The 21,649-nt window shown below is 36.1% G+C and overlaps 1 protein-coding gene across 8 annotated transcripts in view; it reads left to right on the forward strand.

Moving 5' to 3' along the window:
- Positions 1 to 21,649, forward strand: part of PALD1 (phosphatase domain containing paladin 1) — a 140,948-nt gene that overhangs the window by 105,121 nt on the left and 14,178 nt on the right. For all 8 annotated transcript variants that reach the window (XM_072423748.1, XM_072423747.1, XM_072423744.1 and 5 more), the window contains one exon: positions 20,600 to 20,755. In XM_072423748.1, the coding sequence (XP_072279849.1) occupies positions 20,600 to 20,755 (156 nt within the window). The remainder of the gene's footprint in view (positions 1 to 20,599; positions 20,756 to 21,649) is intronic.

Genomic DNA, 21,649 nt, shown 5'->3' on the forward strand with positions numbered 1-21,649 from the left:
CAGTTTAGAAAAAACATATTTAATCAATTTATTTTGGTCTATACACTGGCAGCAAGTTAGTTCCACAAGCTAAAGTGCATCATTATATTACATCCTCTGCTTATTTGTTAGACTCTGCCACCCCCCAACAATGGAAAATGGCATTCCCATTAAAACAAAAAAACCCCATACATTAAGAGAAAGCATAAAAAGTATATTTTGGTGACATCAGAACTTCTGCTTGTGACATACAAGGATGACATCTTAGGGTTTCCATAGATAACCTAGGATCTCAAAGCATGTCAAATCGACACTGTGTGCCGTGTCTCTTCTCATAAAAATTAAGATCAGCATGTGTGTAGCTGTGTGTGTTGTTTTTCTGCATTTTACATGGGGACCGGGAAGCTAAACAATAGGCAGACCTTGCATTTCAATGCACTTTAGGGAATCGCTGAACATAGTAAATTAGATGAAGGCTAACAATTTAAACACAAATAGGTCCATGGAGTTTAATTTATTTTATATATCTGTAAAGCATGATTTTCACAACAAAAATAAATAGTACATAAGAGAGAAACTTTGTATTGGGCTATGTGGGTCTTTATGAAATACAAACTGAGTTGAAGTCTGCTAGTGGTAAATAGTGCTGATCAGCGTGGGTGTCAACCAGGACTGATTAGACCAGCATGATTAGTTTTCTATACATATACAAATCAACCACGTTCACCATACTAGAGGTGCTATTACATTGAGGTCCCAAGTTTGCAATGTAAATTCTACTGAATGGATTTTCACCTTTTCTACCCATGCAAAAAAAAAAAAAAAGAATGATAGCATTGGATACCATTGAATACCATATTGGGGATTAAGCCTATGGTATGCAGTGGTGATGGAGATTTGTGTAAGTAAAAACAGCACTTTTGTATTATTGGAAATGAAAAATTGTTTAATTTAACTGATGACACAGGACAGAGCTTATGTAGGCGGCAGTACCCAGAGAAAGGGCTGGATTTTTGTATGTGTTTTCCCCCTCCCCAAACTCGGTGTAAATCTATTCACCTTCTACATAAGAGCCTTTTCATATATTATGGTACTAATTACCAAGGGTGATTGCTTATAAATAAAACCTAATTCAGGACTTTTTTGGCTGCAGAAAATTTACCAGATAAGTAGTTTTTTTAGACGGGTTGTTAGCCTGCAAAGCTTCATACAAGAACATATACACCTAATGTATGTCATGAAAAGAGTGCATGGTATTGACTACATTCCTGTGCTTTTATGTAACATGAGCTGATTCTCATTAGCTGGTAGTTATTGGCACAGCTCTAAGCTGAGCCAGTGTGCACATTTCAGGGACACCTGTTGGAAATATGCTGCATGAGTCATGTCTCTATACTGATCATGAAAATTGGTCTGTATCTTGCCTCAGCCTTGCCATATGAAAAATGAGCAGGTGGTCTGGAATAATTCTTTGGAAACCCAGTCTAAGCTGGCTGAGTGGCTGCTTCTGGGATACTGACAGATGTTTAATGCAAATTACTTGATCTCTGACAGGGAACTGGGCCCAGGTTACTAGTTGTGCATTTGGAATTAAATAACTGATTACACTTAGAGCAGGAAGAGTAGAGAGCAAAATACATGTTTTATTTTAAATTTGTATTGCTATTTTACATTGTCACATGCTTTGGGGAAGTGGTATGAAACTATGCCTTTGTATGAGGCACAAGGATACTTAAGTCACCTAAAAGTGACCTAGAGGTGCTTAGAGGTGATAAATTTACTGATTGTCCTAGTTGATGGTGCAAGGACAAGATAATAATGTGCATTACTGTGTTCACCAGATTGCTGGGAACTCCCTATGGACATGACAAAGGTAATTTCCCTGGTGTCTAATGTAAAAAAAAAAAAAAAAACAGCTCCTTCATATAAAATACCGTAGTGCATTTGTAAAATGGCATTCTTCAATTGGCAAAGTGTGATAGGTTAGTTTTCATCATCAGGCACAGTATTTCTTAGTGTCAGATTTTCAGCACTAAAAACAAGTAAATCATTTAGCTGTCCCTACCCTACAAAAACCTAGCATTTCCACTGCCTGCTAACAGGAACCTTAACAATGTCCTTTAACAATTGGCTCCTAATCTAATCCCACAACATAACATTTTATCTGAATTTTACACTTAAAGTGGAAACAATCTTTAAAAATAAAAAAAATGTGAGCAGGCTTATTCTTTATTGCAGAAGGGACAGATGATATCTATTCTGCAACAACATAAACTTACCTGCGTGATCACTTACTACAAATGTACATTGATTTGTGCATGTTCAGGTCAGTGTTCATTATAAAGAAAATTACTAACAGGCAGTACATTTGTTTGGTTGCAGAAGGGACATAGTCCCATTTAAGTCTCTGGAAGTAGTTTAGTAGATTGCCCTGAGATGCTACATAAAATTTTCCTAAAATTGCAGCATATCAAACGACTTTACACAAAAAAAATTCTATAACTCTAATCCATTTCAATAATAACCAGGGCTTTGGGGAAGTTGAAGACTTGTTGACAGCAGTGAACCACAGTGGCTGCCGGTCTGAACGTAGCCTTAGTTTTGTATAACATGTGAAGTTATCAGTTTTCTATCTTAATGATGTGTATGTTTGCGTAAGCCTGCACTAGTATTTCTCTTTGGCTGCATATGTCTCATTTTTCCTGGTTCATTTTTTCTACTGGTGTGTAAACTTGGCCAGGTCTGTTAATACTTTTTCTTTTTCTATCTACTGTGAGCCCACATTCCACAGAAGTAAGCTTATGAAACTCTGGCAGCTGCTGACTGGCTGGTGGAATTTGTTGGGGCAGTAATTGTAAACAGGAAAATGCCTGATAACAGTAGCAGTTAATATTGGACCGATTAACATCTGGGCTTCCAGTAAGCCAAAGCTATAAAACTCATGCCACGATCTATCACAGAAATACTAAACAACAGAAGCTAGGCACATGAAAGGTGTCACCCAGATCATCTGTATCCATGTACATTGACAAAAGCGCTGAGTTGCATTTTCCAACAGTTATGTCGGCATAATATTATCTCTAAAGACTGAGAATGGGAGACCTAATGAAGTGGTATGTAGAAAGAGAAAGCTTGTAACATTCCTTTGCTTATAGTCCAAACCAATAGCATTATTACAGCCCTGGCAAACTAGTTTGAGTTTTTTTTTCCGTGGGCAGTGTTATAAGGATGTATATCTCTGGAGATGTAATTCACACTTTGAATATAAATCTTTAAAGGCTTAAGGGGACACTGCTTAGGAACAACTGTGTAAAAAATTGGATTTCTGGTACTATTTTCTGGATACATGGAAAGCACAAACTACAACATATTTATAAAGTGTTTTATTACACTTTGTACAGAACTTTTGAAAAGTAAACACTTATAAAATAAATGTAAATTACAGCTTTTTTTTGCTCCATTAGTAATTATTTTCAATGTTAACTTGCAAGCTAAAACAGAATACTGGAGTAGAATGACACTGCTCTTATTTAGGACTCGTGTATTTGGACAAATATCCACAACTTACTGTGTCATAACTAAGCATTAACAATCTATGCAAATGGCTAGGCTACATTTCTTGATAGTCTGTGAAAGGTGGGTGATCCATTTGGGTTATGGGTGGCTTAACCTCAAGTATGGGGTCGTGTGTACCTTCACTGTCCATCAAAATGCTATTATGTTTCACTGCAGGCCAACTTTTCTGTAAAATCAAATGTGTTTTTTCTGCATGTTCACATTATAATCACTGTCAAATTGACTTTATTATATATATTCAATACATAAGTGAAATATTATTTTGTATAACTATTTGTGGTAGTGGTAGAAAGAGCCTGATGGGTAAATAAGGAAATATATGAGACCTTGTTTGCATTAAATCAGAATTTTGGAGTTGAGTTGATTTGACCTTTCTACTCCTTTGGTTGGCAATAATTGATAACACATGGTTGTATTCATGGGAATCCTGGTCTCTTCCTGTGTTGAACCAACCATGTCTAAACCCTTTCTTCACCAAATTTTGTTTTCAGGGAAAAAAAAATACAAACCTCTCACACAACATTTTTGTTTTGTTGAAATAAAATGGTTGCAATTTGTAATATTCTAATCATAATATTTTTATAAATGATGGGCAGAGACCATTATTAATTTACTTCCTGTATTTATGCAGTGCCAAAGCAGTACAAAGTTTTTAGAACTTTTCTCTAATGTCTTTAATGGACTCAAGCAAACACCTATTTTGGGCTATTTTGGTCAGATGCACTAACCCTGCTGGCTTGGTTAGTGCATGTTATGGGGGTTTGTGGGGGGAAGCCTGTGTAAGCAGCAGTGAACAATAAAAAACTACATGCAAATAGTATGCTTGCTTATAACAGCAGTTTGCATATTGCCCTCCAGCACTGGGCTGCAAAACATATACCGTACATTGATAACACTGGTCAACAAACATTCTCTTGCCAAACAGCTTAGTCATTTTAGGTTATGTTTGATGCACAGATTCCACATATGGTATTGGATTTAATAGATTGGCCCTAGTTTTTGAAATAATGACCTCATAAAAAACTAATGAAACATGAAAATTAGGCAGAATTAAAGTAGATATGCTTATGTATACACAATTACATTTTTGAAATAATGTCAATATATTCTATATCGAAATCATTTGAAAAAATACCTTTGTATGATTTCCTTTTATGCTGATGATCAGGACAATCACATTGAAGGCACCAGCAGTAGTCTGTCATCATGTGTCTATCCCATCTGCCCTGATACCTTTCTTCTATCACCTTTATATCTTGATGGGACCTCTGCCCTTGTTCCTCCCAGAAAACCTTGGCGATTTCAGTAAGTTTTTGCAAATGGCTATAGAGATAGTGTCCCTTTATGCTCATAGTAGCAAACAATCTTTTTAGTTTAGGAGCAAGTTTTTTACCAGTTCTTCATAATTTTGTGCCTTATGATTACCCAAAAAGTTCTTGACAACCATGACATAGCTGTGCCAGGCAGAAGCTTTAGTATCAGTCATGTAACTTGTGAAATTTGAATCATTTATCAGTTTCCGAATCTGGGGTCCATCAAAGATTCCTGCTTTTAATTTTTAGTACTCAATCCAGGGAAGAATCTACAAATGTATTTAAAGCAATCACCGTCCTTGTTCAGAGCTCTAACAAATTGCTTAATTTTTCCCAACTTTATGTGTAGTGGAGGGAGAATGATTTTTTCTTTGTCAACCATTGGCTCGTTAATGATGTTCGCGTCACCTTTTTTCATGTTTTCCCTTGGAGGCCATGTCACGTTTTCCAGTGATCCTGCTTTTCTGTACTATCCCACAAGCAGATGAAACATGGGTACTTTGTGTATCCTCTTTGCTGTCCAAGAGGGCAATTCACCATTTTTAAATCAACACATATGGACCATTGGTGTTCATGATAGCAAAGCTTTTGTAGGGCCATTTTGATATTTTCATATTCTTCTTTAAGTTTTGTTGAGTGACCAATTGGAATTGATGCATAGGAGTTGCCATTATGCAGTAAAACAGATTTCAAACTTCGAGTGGAACTGTCTATGAAAAGCCGCCAGTCTTCTGCTCGTACTGCTGCTACTGCTACTGCCGCCAGTCTACTGCTCGTATTCTAGTACTCCCATATGGGGTAGTAGTCCAGGGATGTTACAACAGTACACAAAGTCTCCATCTTCACTGAAATATGGTAGAAGTGTCACCTCTCCTGTCCTAAAAACCATTATTTTAACTTTCCGTCTCAGACAGTTCTTTCCTTTTAGCCTGTATGCTAAAAGTTCAGATGCTTGTTTTGACCGACTTGGGTCGACTTAGAACTGCTGGTTTGATGAAACATTTCCTTCAAATTCACTTCCACTGCTAACTCCTGAATTACACTCCAAAACCTGTATATCCTGCATGTCACATACAGGAATATCAGGGAGTGTACTGAACACTGGTATGGGAACCTCAGCACCATGCGGCACAGGTCGTCTTGCTGATCCCAAATCAGGGTACTCTCAATTGTTTTTCTTGTAATGATTGAAACATTTTACATTTACAGCACAAAAATACCAATCATTATGATGATTTATTGGCTCTCGCAATACCATAGGTACACCAAATTTCAAACTTTTCAGTTTTCTATTTTTCCACTGACATAGACACTGTTCACAAGTTTTGCATACCATATGGGGAGCCCAATACTTATCTTGGTCCCCCAGTTTATTACCAAAATATGCAAGACATGCTTGTTTCACCCATTCTGTAATGTTTCTTCTCTGTTTTTGCTGAGAATATTCACCACAAATGTGGCAAAATAGATTAGGGCCATTTAAACAACTTCTTGAAGAATATCTATCCCATATTTCTGTAAAAAAAGAAAATAAATAGGAAGAAAGCAAATAAAAGTTTCTTGAAAATAATTCTACATTTAATATAAAAAATGCAAAACATCTGTGTAAATAAAGATTGATAATAAAATTCTGTGTGTTCTACCATTTGTTGTTGGTAAAATCGTCTATTCCGATTCCTGTATCACAAGAACTAGAGCCAATTCAATTAAACTGATGTCATTTCTGGATTCAGCAGACCTGAAATACACTAAATATATTGAAAAATCCTAGGCAAGTGAAATTTTTTTTTTTGCTAAGCTATGTAATAAATTTCAAAGCTGCATAAACTTGAATGCTGTAGATGGAACAGCAAATGGAAGGGAATTACAGAAAATGCAACAGCCATTCAAGAACAACTGAAGGCAATAATATGAAGAAGCACCTAGAGTGGAGGAGAAAACAAGGATATAAGCAGACTGAAGGTAGCACTGGTGAGGTGGTATCTGGAAATAGGAAGAACTTTGTAGGTTTAATGGCTGAAATGAAGTTTGATCCATGCTGCCATTTTATTTTAAACAGATCCCTGTTCCAGAACTTATATAAACATATATAATAATACAGAATAAAAGTCTAGATTTCTTTATAGTAGGCCAATGTGATGAACCTAGAATCAATGAATTAATTTATGTAAGGCACAAGAAAAAATATAAAATAAAACTGCAGTTTCATGAACAGGAAGAACTTACTGTACACAAGCAGTGTTGACAGATCAAGGTATGGCTTTCAATGACTTGGTGGTGAAAAATAGTTTGGTGGGATGCTTTATGGTAATTAGTGTATTAGGCTGAATTCCAAGCAGACGAAAAACACCATCTTTTCAAGTAAGAGGCACGGTATGGCAGGATTATAGATGTTGTATATAGACACACCACACATGATGAGGGGGCCAAAAGATTTGTTTGTTATGAAGAAAGCAAACTTGTTGTTTCTGGGCTTTTAAATTCTTGTTGGGGTTCTGGAATCTGGAGGCTTTGTAGAGTTTTGGTTGTGACAAAGCCTATGTTCTTAAGGTCTACATCTAACCTATTAATCATTAGTTTTCAGCTGTGTGCTGGCTTTTTTTTAATATGTGAACTGAATAAGGTTTAAGGTTTCCCTGTCTGCTGTTGGGGGTAAAAGGCGGACTGCTAACAGAATAGCATAATATTCTGGAGTGGTTTGGGGAGCACATTGGGGTTTGCTTTTGCCTCACTAAAATGTCAGAACAAACCTGCAGGGTTATCTCTATCTCATGTATGAGTAACACAAACACATCCAGCTGAGCCTATTTCCTTTACACCAGTGATGTATTAATTAGAAGTTGCAGGCTAGGAGAATACTAGTATAAAACTATAATGTCTAACTAGCAGTACATTGTGAGGGAGAAGTATTTAACTTACAACAGCTAAATAAAAATACAAACCTCCCTTGTAAGAGAAAACGGAGTACTGGAGTTCTGCAGTTCTTGGCATGTAATGTGCAATGCAGGACATTAGGAAACATTTAAAATATATATTTGTATGTGTGTGTGTATATGCAAAGTATTCTTGCTGAAGGGTGAATACAAAGACAGTTCACAGCTCGCTTTCTCTTTGCAAAAATATACTTTTTCAATATTGGTGCAATTAATGTAGGTTATTAGGCTTGTGTTAAATATCAGAGACAGAGCTACTTTACTATTTTGGCACAGATGTTAATTTTGACTGTTTCCTAAACCAGGCAATGTCTGCAAAGTAAAAAGCTTAGCACAGCATTTTAATATGTAATTTATCTGCTGCTAACCACAGTAGATTGGGGCTGGATCATTATGGCTCTTAACAAATGAATACAACTTGCACAGCTGAATTACATTAATTTATATGTTTGTATATAAACAGTTCATGTGCTTGCATCATTTTTCAGCTAAATTACAGTTTGGAAGTTTATAGAAGTTTAACACTTAATGATGGGGGTTTAGGAAACCTTTCGTGCTGGCAACACATGCAAAATTATTAAGGAATTGTGTTTTCCTCAAAGTATTGAATTTCAACTGCATTTTGTCCTTTTTTTTTAAATGCAAAGGACAAGCTTAGATTCAGACTAACTCCACGGTATGCAATAGCACCTTGTATAAGTATATCATACTGCTAGTAATTGCTGTGCCTGTAAAGCTACAAATGTATTACCATGTATTACAATTCATATTTGTAAGAGACAATGGGCCTGATTTATTAAAATCTCCAAGAGTGGAAAAAATAGATTACCATGGGAGAATCTGGGTGATCCAGCAAACGTGGAGATGATTTCTTAAAATCAGGTTTTCTGGGTCATCAGATTCACCCATGATAGTCTTATCTTCTCCAGTTTTATAGAGCTTTAATAAAACAGGCCAAATGATCTAGGATTTTTCTTTAGGCACAACTAAGCTCAAATAAAAAAAAAAAAAAAAAAAAAAAAAAAAAAAAAAAATAGTTGGTCTTGACAAAAGTTCAGTGCCCTTGTCATTTCCTGTTTAAACTACTAATGCTATCACCCACCGTGTAATGGAAATTAACATGGACACACACGTCCAACCTGAGTGGCAACCATGGCTCCCATCACAGGTAAAGCGGAATAGTCAGTATAGCCACCCTAAGACAGGAAGTCTGCTATTTGCAGGGTCAGCAGGTGAAAATAAACTAAAAGCCATTGTAGTCATTGGTGTCCCCCAGACGTTTCATTTTAAAAAGGTGAAAAGGAATATTATAAAGCGGTCCTAATGAAGAAATGACATTGGTTCAAAACAAATAGACAATCCTCTCAAAAGGTTATAGAACTGTGGTTGTTCAGAATGGTAGAAATACATTACTATACATTATTAGAGTTATTCCACAGATACTATTTAGAGAGGATATAATACGTTGTGTTAGAGAAATGCAATCTTTAGCATGAGAATGCATATGTGACTCTCATCATGTTAGGAACTGCTGAACTTGAGACAATCTCATTATTGGGGAAGGAGCACAGGGTCAGCCCAAGTGATTAAACTTGCCCTTGAGTTTTAATGCTTCCCCCTCTAGGAAGGAATCTAATTAATTCCTGAATTACCTTCAGCTTTTTGGCCTCATTCATTATGCCCAGTAGGCATCCCAAAACATTTGCAATTCTCAAGTTGAAAAGTGTTTCCTGATGTGTGTGTTTGGCTCAAGTTGCCTCCTGCTCCTAGGTACAGCCTTCTACGTGAGTCAGCACCATTTAAAAGCCAGTATGCAGTCTATTAAATGTACCCATGGAGCAGAAAAGTGGCTTTTCACTCTATGCCTGATTGACACAAAAAATATATATATTTTTTTATTTTTGCTTTAGTAGCTTATTTTTATGAAGGAGTTAACTATGCAGAAAAAACAGTACATATACTATCTGAACCTGTATACATTTGTTCCTCTCCTTGGTCACAGCTACAAATGTAATTCAATAAACCATCAAATCAGACACCAAGATTTAATATAGAAATTCATGCAAAACTCGCCTTTTAAGCAATACCAGGAGGTTATATAAAATGTGTTAAGTATGTAAAAGTCGAGTAAACTCATCTTTTGGTAACAGCTTTTTTCAAGTCAATGACTCTGCAGACCAGGACTGTTCAGACTAATATATATATTCTGCATTCTTCAAGCTGCCATTGCCAATTGCTAACCTCTCCCCCCATCTTTCTAGACTTGATTATCATCACTGGTATCAGTGCATATTGACGCAATAGGTATCTTCAGCTCTGTGTACCAGTTTTTAACTTTCCTGAAGATGTTTAGACCTATTTTTAAACCCTGTGAGTTGCACTACTATGCACTGAAATTCATCCGTGTATTGGAAAGATGAGGCAGGTTGGGTTTTTGTGCCTGGCTTGCTCTTTAAAAATGAATCCAGCCTTAGGGCAGGTGGCAGAAAGCAAATGTGGTGAGCCAAAGCTTCGGAGGCAATCAGATATAATAAGGCTTCTGAAAGACCTTAGGATTCTGTGAGAACCCTCTGAGGAACACATTTGCCATCGGGACTGTAAGAAGGGTCCTCCCATTCGTAAGATTTCTCATGACTTCATGTCTCGGGAGAGAGTGTTGGGGGAACCCAAATGATCAAAAATGCACTTTTTAAGCGCAAAGAACGTTAAATTGCATTGCTGTTCATATGGCCTTGCCCCAGTAACTCATGTTTGTACTTTTTCTGTTGGTTTCACCGGAAAAAAAAGTGAGGTTAAATCTTCCCAAATCACAACCAAAATTAAAGCGGTACTAAACCCTGTTCATCTTCACCTGTTCCAAATCAGCAGTGGGCGCCGCCATCTTGTTGCTTCTCCTCCTTGATTCGTTCTTGCGCCATCTTAATTGGCAGGGCCATGATCAGGTAACTCCTGTGGACAGAAGTTCATTCAGTCCTGACAACTGCAGGGGAAGCCGGGATGTGTCGTATATCCTGGAAAGCAATGCTGAGTTGTGCATGCACTTGTTGCAGAAGGGACATGGCCTGGCCTTTTTTGCATTAATGTGCTGCCTGATCCAAAATTTTTAAAAGTGGAACTTTAGTTCCAGGCAAACCAAGCAAAAAGTCTTAACACTTTTTCATTCTATTCAGAACATTAAAGTTTGGTTTTAGTGGGGCTGTGAAAGAACTGCAGTCTTGTCACAGAGCAAAAGCGCCATGTTTTTGTTGTTGTTTGTTCACACATCTGGGTATAGTGTAAACTCACATAGCTGATGAGGAGGTTAAATATTACTTACAATCTTAGTTATTTACATTGATATACAAATTGGTTCATACCAGTATGAACCAATTTGTAAATCAATGTAAATAAGTAAGATTGTATATTTAACTCTTTATTTTCAATATATCGCTGCATTTAAAAATACCCTGGCTTTAATCGCTTTACTTGAATAATTATTACACATTGTGGTATGTGGCTTACCCAACATTAGGGGAGGTTAATTAGCGTACATCCTTTGAATTTAGATTAACAGTACATGCATTGCTCCTGTTAACAAAGAACAGAGTAAATAGGTTTATGTGTCCCTAAATATAGGCTAGTATTCCAGGCTTCAAGATAAGAGTTTTTGGTTCTGTCTGCTAAGAAAACAAAGAACTCATTTATTTAAAATATGTATTGTCTTGAATACATCAGTATGAATGCTGTGCAACAGTATAATTGCCTTCCAATGTGCAATTGTAATACCTGTGGATCAACTATTGTGGTATTTGAATTGAACTGTATGCTTGGAACAGAGTGTTCCCTATTGTAGAATCTCATTTTTATCTGAAAGTCACACCAAGGCAGACCCTACTACTGGAGATCTGGTTATACTGGCAGTTTATTCTGTGTTATTTCACAATAAAGCCTGTCAGAGTGTCAGCAGTATGTGGTATTGGTTAGGACTTGAAAAATGAAGACTGGTATCTCGTCTCCAATATCAGATATCATTAAATTAGGAACAACTGTTCTAGAATGTGAGCTGTCTTTGCCATGTGGGGAGATGAAAACATAATAATTTGCATGGTGGTATCCGTATCTTTTCAGGAAAAAGTTAACAAATAACAATGTACAGTACTGTATTTTCCTTTGTTGTAGCAGAAAAAAAATGTTACAAAACACTTTTTCAATAGGTTCATAACACCAAGATTATTCTGTGTTGGTTTCACACACTTATTGTATATGTTTTACCATTGGAGGCTGAGGATTATTGATATACATTTCTAGAGAACAGTTTGTTTGATACGTTTATCTGCATGGAAAGATGACTTTCCACTGTGCTCAATGTCAGATCCTTAAAAGAAATTTGGTGAATTTTACAGTCATGGCTGTATAAAGTATGTGTAACTACTGGTTGTTCTTCCCAGAATTCCAAAGTACAATTCACATATTGTGTTTAAATTTTCATGTAGTATAGCAAACTCCAAGTAGTTGTAAATATTTTGAGACATTGGTTCTACAAACACACAGACATTTAGGACACATTCATTACAGTGTTTTGGGGCTAGTACTGGTAGTTATAAGCACAAAGCTCCAGGAGTGGTGCTTTTGTCATACCATAGAGCCCATTTCACCTCAACCCCCCCTATAACTCCATAACTCCTACATAAGGACTTTGTCTACTCTGAGGTCCTTTCCAACACTTCTGTGCCAACACATGCTGGTGCTAAAATCCTGGAACCAGAATCATATACACGTGAATAACGAATTTACTGGACTTGGTGTGGCACACTTTTTTCTACCTTTACTTGATTTTTGCCTGAAACACCAAGAGGGGGGTGGGCGATCCATGATGGAAACCACACTACCAGTGCCAGCAAGCTCTACTACAGTTTTCCTTTAACATTGGGGATTGGAAAGTTTAGGTTTGTACCCCTTTTGAATTTTTGCATTTGGTTTTGTATCAACAAAGGCAAAGTTACAGTACTACCTGTATACTTGTGAAAGTTTATACACAATCTAGTACTGACTAGTCAGAATGCTCCCATCTAATCTAGTTGAGATGAAGAGGATTGTATTGGGTATTTAGGTCAATTTGTAGTACAGCAGCTGTAACTGTTTCTCAAAGACTTCCTGGTGTAATATAACTTTTCCTGCTTACAGTACACTGAGCAACCTTTTAAATTATTTACTAAAATAAATACAATTAAAATGGATTTAGCACAAAATTAGGAAAGTTAAAATTGTAAAAAAACATACCAAATTTTTTCTGCTGGTGAGAAGTTCATTGCAGATAGTGTTATATCTAAACTTTAGCCTATCATTTTTATTAGGCATGGGAAAAGGGACCCTGTGATTTTTGCGTAAAATAATATCAACATTTTTCCTTGCTGCGAACACACCAAAAATATGAAAGATGTTCAGAATATTTTAGCTGCCCCACAGCACATAACCCTTTATGTCCAGCAAACCTCAGGACTGTGGTTTACTACCATGGGACTCTGACACTGTTGTTCTGGGTAGCAATATTATCATAGTTCCCTGTCACTGAAAACATTTTTGTGCTAAGTAACATTTCCCTGAACCGGGGCCCCAAATTACTTAATTGTAAGGGATATATAATGGTACTAAATTAAAACCTAAATACAGATTCAAATGGGAGTTTTCAAAGTGCTTCATCAGCAGTGCAGTTAAACCAAATAGTTTCTTATTTGGAAGTATTCTAGGAATTTTAGGCTGAAGAAAATAATGAACGAAATGTAAACCATATTTATTGCAATGTTTTGGCTAATCCATGTGCGTCAGAGATACTCTCAAGCATTGTCATTTTGTATTCTGCATCTTGGCTGATCAGATTTTTACCTGCCCCAGGGTCTTCTGTTCTGGATTGTGACCTTTCATGTTTTGATGTTTAGGACAGGTGCTTAGAGAAAGCTGAACTAAATCAACTGGACCGGCATTTGTTTTCATGAGTTTTGAGTTTCTTGTGTCAGAAGATTTTCTAAATTCATGGTATGTTCTCTAAATCTTAGCAGAATAGCATATAAAGCAGAACTCTGCTTTAATCTGTGACATATTTTTAGGGCTGTGACAACTAGGTATTACTCATGACCCAACATTCTGAATTCCTAATGAATTAATATTCATTAATATAAGGAATTTCTCTGGGACAGTGACACTGAGCAATATCAAGCGTACATTTGTGTTAGTATGGTTTATTATTATTTAGCATTATTATCCCTATGAGCATGTTCTGAGCACATTTGGACCTTAACTTTTATGTGACCACAGACACTAAAAAGTAGAAACTTTGTAGAAACAGATTCTCCAAAGATTCAGTTTATAGGTTCTGGAGGTAACTGATAATATTAGAAAATTCTTGTGAGCTGAAAAGACAGCATAATCGATGTTATCTCATTTTTTTAAATTGCTCTTCCTATCAATGAACCATGTAACAAAAAGGAACAAAGGTAGACAATTTGAGAGTTCCTGCATGACAATTGTGAATTTTATAGACACCATCAAAAATTGTGCACTGCAACTGTGTTATCTGCAGCATTACATGGTGAAAACAAATTGAACGCAGCCACCACATCTAAGGTGAGCAGCCATGTATAATTATTTTATTATTGGGTTAGGTTACACTAATGTGCTACCTAAATCAAATAACTGTTTAATATTTCTCTTGTGATTTGTTCATGGATACATAAATCATTCCAGCTACATGCTTTGGGTAAACATTGTGCCTGGTTTTACTCTGGAATGATCTTGCTATATATTTATCATCAAATTACTTTTTTGCAGAATTCCCAGGATTGCTTATAGTAGGACTAAGCGTGACATTAAAGTGGAACTGACGAAGCAGACAATATAAATTTTGCCCATTTGATACAGTATTTCTTACATTCTTTCTTTTTATTTGTAATATTTTTTTTTTTTTGCATATTTTGACTTTTCCAGAGGGAAGGATTGGACGTACATAATATATTACCGATATATAGATACTAATTTATAGAAGGCAATTCATTTTAAAATTGCAGATATATTTTGGCAGCTATACGCAACAGCCCAGCATTCTGCTCATTAAACAAAATGTTTTTCATGGCAGTCCAGTGCCTTCAGTCTTTGTGTTTTGTAGTATATGTGATTATGTCATTTGGTTACCATGTGAGCAAAAACATTGGCAAGTCTGAATTTAGTAATATGTGACACTAAAGTTCAGGTGGGACTTAAGCACCTGCCAAACATTTATTGGCCATCAGTAGAGCCAGTCTTGAAATCCCAAATCTTTTTCCAGAAATGAGACTAGGGATGATAAAAAGAGACTCTGTTATAAGTTGCAATCTACTTTTAGTGATTGTTGGTTATTCCTAGCTTTCCTGGGTCTCTTAGGTCCCCTGTTATCACCCGTTATTTTAGAAGTACAACATCGGGAGTATGGTTTTGGCTGCAAATGACTGCATATCCAATGACTAAAAATGGGCTGTTCTCTATACGCCTGTAGAATATGGATTTTAGCCTGCCCAATGTGATATATATCATGTCACTGTATGAAATATCCTAAGATTTTTAGTAATTATGCAGTTATTGCTATGGGTTCTACTTACAGTTCATTAGTGTTGTATGGAGGTATCTATTGAAACAAATGCTTACAGAGAATAGATTTTGGCGATAAGGTGATATACCAATGTAATATATGTATACAGTAAGACAATAGGGTGAATTTGTTAAAGGTGTTTCTGCTCTTAGCTTTAACTTGGCAAAGTTACTTTATCTTTTACAAGAAATATTTCACTAAGCTTAGTGAATGTGGAAAAAAAAATTATTTGCAAGTAATTCTCAATCACATACTAAGAAATCTAAAATAAAATGGTTAAAAAATCAGCAGAGCTTTACATTATTAACTAAGGTATGGTATTAACATGTGTTCCCATATCTCCTCATGATATATCTGTTACAACACCCATTTTATTGCAGGCACTTGCTCTTCCTTATAATATGAAGTTGCTCTTCTGGATTGGAGACATTTACAGGGTCAGAACATGTGATATTACTTGTTGGAGTACTCTGACTATTTTACCATACTTTTCCTGCTCCATGTGTGATTTCTATAAAAGGGTTCTCTCAATCATAGTAATCTCCGGTTAACAGCCACTGTTTGTTTGTTTTTTTTTTTTGTTTTGCAGTAATGTTGAAGATGATTCATATTACTTTCATAGAAATGATGTGTATATAAAAATACATAAAGTAACAAAAAAACAAAAACAAGTGAAGGTTGCAGGCATGTTGGTAGCCAGCTCGAGAACACATTTCACTGGTACCAAATTTGCCATGGCCAGTGGTACCTTTCCCAGCTAGAATCCTCTGCTCCACAATATCGGCAGAATTCATTGATGATCCCCTATTTCCTGTTGGTTAGATTGCTAGTATAGTCCCCAGCAGCAAGCTTCTATCATTCAGTAAGGTACTTTGGGGAAAAAAATAATGTCCGGGCACATTTACAGTGTGCCAGAATAAAACAAATGAAACAACCTTATCAACTAATTATTGTGAATTAATTTTCTTTTGCTTTATTAAAGCTTCCAGCAAACCAAAAAAAAAATGAGTTACCTGGTCTGTATATATACACAGTTCTTTCTTTCTTGCATAAAAGTAACTTTTTCTTAAAAGTGAAATAAAAAGGCAAATGCTACATCTAGCACTCCTAACTATTATGTGCTTGGATAAATTCTGTTATTTCAAGGATTCAGGAACAATAAGGTCAGAATGACTGGGGGATAGGGGAAGAGAACAAGGTAATGTTATTTCCACTGCTGTGATATCCTTGGCATGTTGTTTTTAATTCTCTGCCTGGCAGCAATATGTATTCGTGCTCTTTGGGCACAGTAGAAAAAACACATTGCTATGGTAAAATTTTCCATGTTTTAAAGTCCGTTGTAATGAGTTTATTTTGCATGTCAAAAATAAACTTTTCTTTGTGAGAATATTCTTGTGTCAGACAGTGACATATCGCAGAGGGGTAACGCTTTTCATGTGGTTTGTATAGGGAATCTTAGGATGATGGTGGAAGACAATATTTGTTGAATGTTGTTAGTGTTATTTGGGATATGAATGTATTATTCAGTTTTTTTTATATTTAGTTTATACTATGAGATAATATTATGACATTTATGTTCATAGATACAGGATAGGTGAAATTATTTTCTCACCCTCCTTCCTACCCTGGTGAAAATGATTATTTATATCCCAGATGTGAGATGCAAACAGGGTTTAGCGGTGCAGCCTGGTCAGTGCAGATCACCTTCCTACTATTGACATCCAGACCTCTTCCTGTCCTGCACAAACAAAATGACGCAGTAAGCGCATCTAGTGTAGTATCCAAATAAGTGTACAAATCCTTCTTTTATTGTTGAATTAATTTCATTGGAGGCAATCAGTTTGGGCATTGTGATGTAGTGTTCCTATTTTTCATTCGAAAGTCTACCCAAACACATCTGAATGTACATCTCTCCTTATATAATAACAATTTTTATAATTCTAAACAATTTATAGAGGGTGATGTGTATTTTTGATGCCTTACACAAAGCTAAAATTCATATGGGATCTGGAAAGTATGATAAATCTAAATATATCATTACATTTACAGGTAGATGGTAAAAAAAAATATTTGTGAGGAGGGTCTACAGAATAGTTTTATTTTATATTCAAACCAAATAGTGACAAAGAGAGGGGCTGGGTATGTGAGTGAAGTAATTTATCACTGGGCTAGTGTTAAATTTTGCATGAGTTTTGGATGCACATTTAATATATTGATGCTACAAGAATATTCTGCTGCTAAATATTTGTGTTTATTAAGGTTGATTTAGTATTAAAAAACCACGTACAGTATGGACAACACACTATAGATTGTGTTTGGAACCCTAAGTACAACATTTCCTGGGATGTAAATTAATTACCTCTAAGAAACGATTGCAGATCATTAATAAAATATTTTAAACAAAACAAACACCAGGCAATAAAGTCATGGAGCTATAATGAGACCCTAGTTGGTCACATGGCAGCCTTCCAGCAGATGTGAATGCATTTCACAGCCTACCATAATATATTTTCATTAGAAAATTGCACTTCTAACGTCCTCGTCAGATTTTGCTCATACACAGTGATTTCTTTGATATATGTAGAAATGTGTGTCTTTGCCTAATTATCTCCTTTACAATTAGTTTAGTTTATTAATGCTTGCTGTAAAATATTAGTATATTTTTAAAACACCTAAGACTTTATTCACACAATCATAATCAAATACAGTATTTGGGTAATGTTTATTTGACTGAAACTTCACAGATCATATGAATTTACTAAAATCATAATATATTTACTAAACACATATTTTATTTATATGCCATGGCGGCTGCCTTGTATTATGAAACCACTGTAGTGTCATTGCACCTTCCTGATCCATGGAATCACAGCTTTTTTCCTCCTTTGTCTCTAGTAACAATGCTTGTTCTATCTGCCATAGGACACTGTTCTGTGATAATCCAGCACAGTTAACCTCTACTTCAGCAAATGTTACTGGTCAGCTGTCATGATGAAACATTGGCTCCAATTTCACTTTAAAGGCCAGGAACATCTATAGAGAAGACATTACATTAAACTTTTTTTGCTGGATGCTTTCTCTAGGTCTGTGACTCCTTGATGGAGCACTGATACTAGACGCTACCAGCAATCTCTGTATAACCTCCTAAAATTTGAAATCATTCTTTTACAATCTGTGTAAACTCTACCTACATTTACAGAGAGAAATGTATAATTTAATTGTAAATTGTAAATAAATATAAATGTGCACTACCCATTGATTTTATTCAATTTATATCCAATTAGTTATGTCCTTGCACAAGGGCACAGGTACAATAGGATAGTTTGGTGTGTGTGGCCAGCTTTGCAGTCATCGCTGTAGGAACAAAATAAAACATACAAAAAAACAAGCATTTTTGTTAAAAAAAATTGCTGTGATTACAAATTATGTTCAATCACAAAGGAGCTAATTAGATCTGTCTCTCTTTGATACAGCCTAGACAAGTGAGGGCAAAACCAGAAACCTACATAGAAATGCTGAAGCTTTATAGTGAAGGGATTGCATAGTGTGGAGCTGTAGTAATCATGAAGTACAATAAATGCTTTTTTATACTCCTAAAACTAATTATTACAGACTTTCTATGATATTAGACTGATATAAGGCACAGATTCCTTTTTTGTTTAAACTAAACTTTATTACAATGTAACAAAGCACAAATGTAATATAAATAAGCAGTACACTGGTTACAAATCATGGGACATGTATGGATAAATCTTTGACACTTGTGCAGTATTTATTTTTTTTAGAAGTTATAAAATCAAAATACCATTTGGAAGAAAGTATGTAAACATGTACTATAATTGTATACACAGACACACACACACACACACAACATGTCCCCATAAAGACAGTGGAACATGCAGTCATACATAGAAACAGGATGGAGTTCTGCAAGAGCAGGAGACCCAGAGGCTGCATATGATCCTATAAGTAAGGGAATATGGGTTGTTGATGTTGGATGATGGGGGTAGACAGTGACAAGGTTGAGATAAGGAATGATGTTTAAAAAAAGTGATCTCTAAAAAGTTCTACAGTATCCCTAAGGTTTCATTCCAATACTCCACAACTGGTCAAACCGTTTCTTATAATTCTAAGTACAGTAAAGAGCATTATATACATTTTGGTCATATATACAACAATAGGGGCTTTGGGATCTGTTTCAGTCTGAAAAAAGGCTTTGGTGACAGCTTGAAGTTTTGTACCTTCCAAAATTGTAGCACCAGAATATTCTAATATACATGTTTTGGGTTCCTTTATAATGATAAGTTGGAAGGTAGCTTGTTCCATTTCCACAAACTACACAACAAAGCAATGGATTTGCATTTAGCAATGCAAATTTAAAAACATTTCAGTTCTGTGAGACACAGCAAGATTTCTTGTGTTATTACAGTTCAGGTCCAGCAACAATGGACCTGGGCTGATTGCAGGTGATAGTGACTGTTCTGTGGGACTTCTCCGTGGCAAAAGCAGGAGTTAGTAGGTTTTTACTAATCAGTTGTGGCACAAAGTTTTCAACAATGTCAGCCCTTTGAATAAGCCCAGCAGCCATTTTATACAAACAATATTTTGGCTGGGACAATTCTCTAGATCTTCACTTTTTGCAGAGGAAGAAGGTGCAAATTCAGATGTACCTATCAAGAGGGTAAAAAAAAATATTTCACTTCACTAATTCCACCCTCCAAGGCAGCAAGCTGTATGTACATTACATACATTTTTCTGAAAGTCTGACTGCCTGTAGGACATGTCCTCTTTAATACCACCCCCATGTTCTTGTAAATTGTGAAAAGATGTGTTGCATCTAAGGGTATCAGTACTTACTGGTACCATAAGCCTTTTTGAATCCTTTAGAATCCTTGGCTCTCCATAGGAAGGTATATTGGGCTACCTGCTGTTTGCAGGGTTTCATCCTTCTCTAGAATTTAGCTAATTTTAGTGGATGCTGTGCTGCATCTCTGGCGTTTTTTGGCTTGCTTTGCGAGGGAATGATGCACATTTGCACCATCTTGTTTGCCAGCTGTTTGGGCCAGCTTTATCATTGTTTGTTTTGGTCATCTCCAAAAAATCATGTTATTTTGAAAATAAGTGCTTTTCAAAGGTTTTATTGTGGAACATGAAGAAATGGAAGACTCGCATGTTCATAAGATTGTATTTTTCTCTTTCAGATTAAAACAGCCAAGAATGCTAAAGAAATGCAGCTACTTCAGCTTCGCAGCCTTCAGTACTTGGAGAGATACATTTATCTGATTCTTTTTAATGCTTACCTGCATTTGGAGAAGAAGGACACATGGCAAAGACCCTTCAGCAAATGGATGTATGAGGTATGTACAGTTATTTATGTCTGTTGTATGTGTATTTTAACATTATATCTCTTATATCAGATGTTTTATGTGTATGGTAATGAAAGTTGCATTGTTTTAATGCATGATGTCATCAAAAAGTTGGATTACTTTGAAGAAACACATCAATACCTACATAAACTGTACCACCACTTCAGAACAACCTATGCTAAGGGGGTTTCCTGTAATTGATCTCTCCTCAAAAAGCTAGTGGTCTGACTGTGATGGTGTTTTAATGGTTTTTATACTTTTCTGGCTAAACAGCCTGAAATAGGTGTAGTTTGGATGTCAGTGACAACTCTTTTGTTCTAGGACAGTGAGTGAAAATACTGGTCAGAGAATAGCCTGAAAGACATTTAGGCAAATGGTATTTGTAGCAAGAGGTCAACCATGGCAGAGATTGTATCGGGTTCCAGTTTGAAAAGAAGCAAATATTCTCTCAACTAAAAATATAAGAGGTTATATTACCCTCCCTAGCAGTACATTTCTGTCTGGATTTAGATGTCTAAAAGCAGTACAGTTACAAAACTACAAAACGGTAGTTTTATTTTGTATTGAATGCAATACAAATAGATTTTGAATTTCCTGCCCCTCCCCGCCGGCAACGTACACACGCACCAACGTCACCGGGAACTCTGCCCGAGGAAGAAGAAAGAAGACGGGGACTGCAGGGATGGACAACGCGGGATGCCGGCGGATCAGGCAAGGCTGTATTTATTATTACTTCCCATAGGTTTCCCTACCCCAAGTGTGGCTCGGGGTTACCGCTTTCACCAACTTTTTTCTACCCCGAGTCACAAACGGGATTACCGCTAGGGAGGTTAAAAGCTGACGTTGTCCCTGGAAAGCTACAAACATTAACAGTTCAATTTTAGC

Source organism: Pyxicephalus adspersus, chromosome 10 (assembly GCF_032062135.1).
Source record: "Pyxicephalus adspersus chromosome 10, UCB_Pads_2.0, whole genome shotgun sequence".
In the NCBI taxonomy this organism is placed as follows: Eukaryota; Metazoa; Chordata; class Amphibia; order Anura; family Pyxicephalidae; genus Pyxicephalus; species Pyxicephalus adspersus.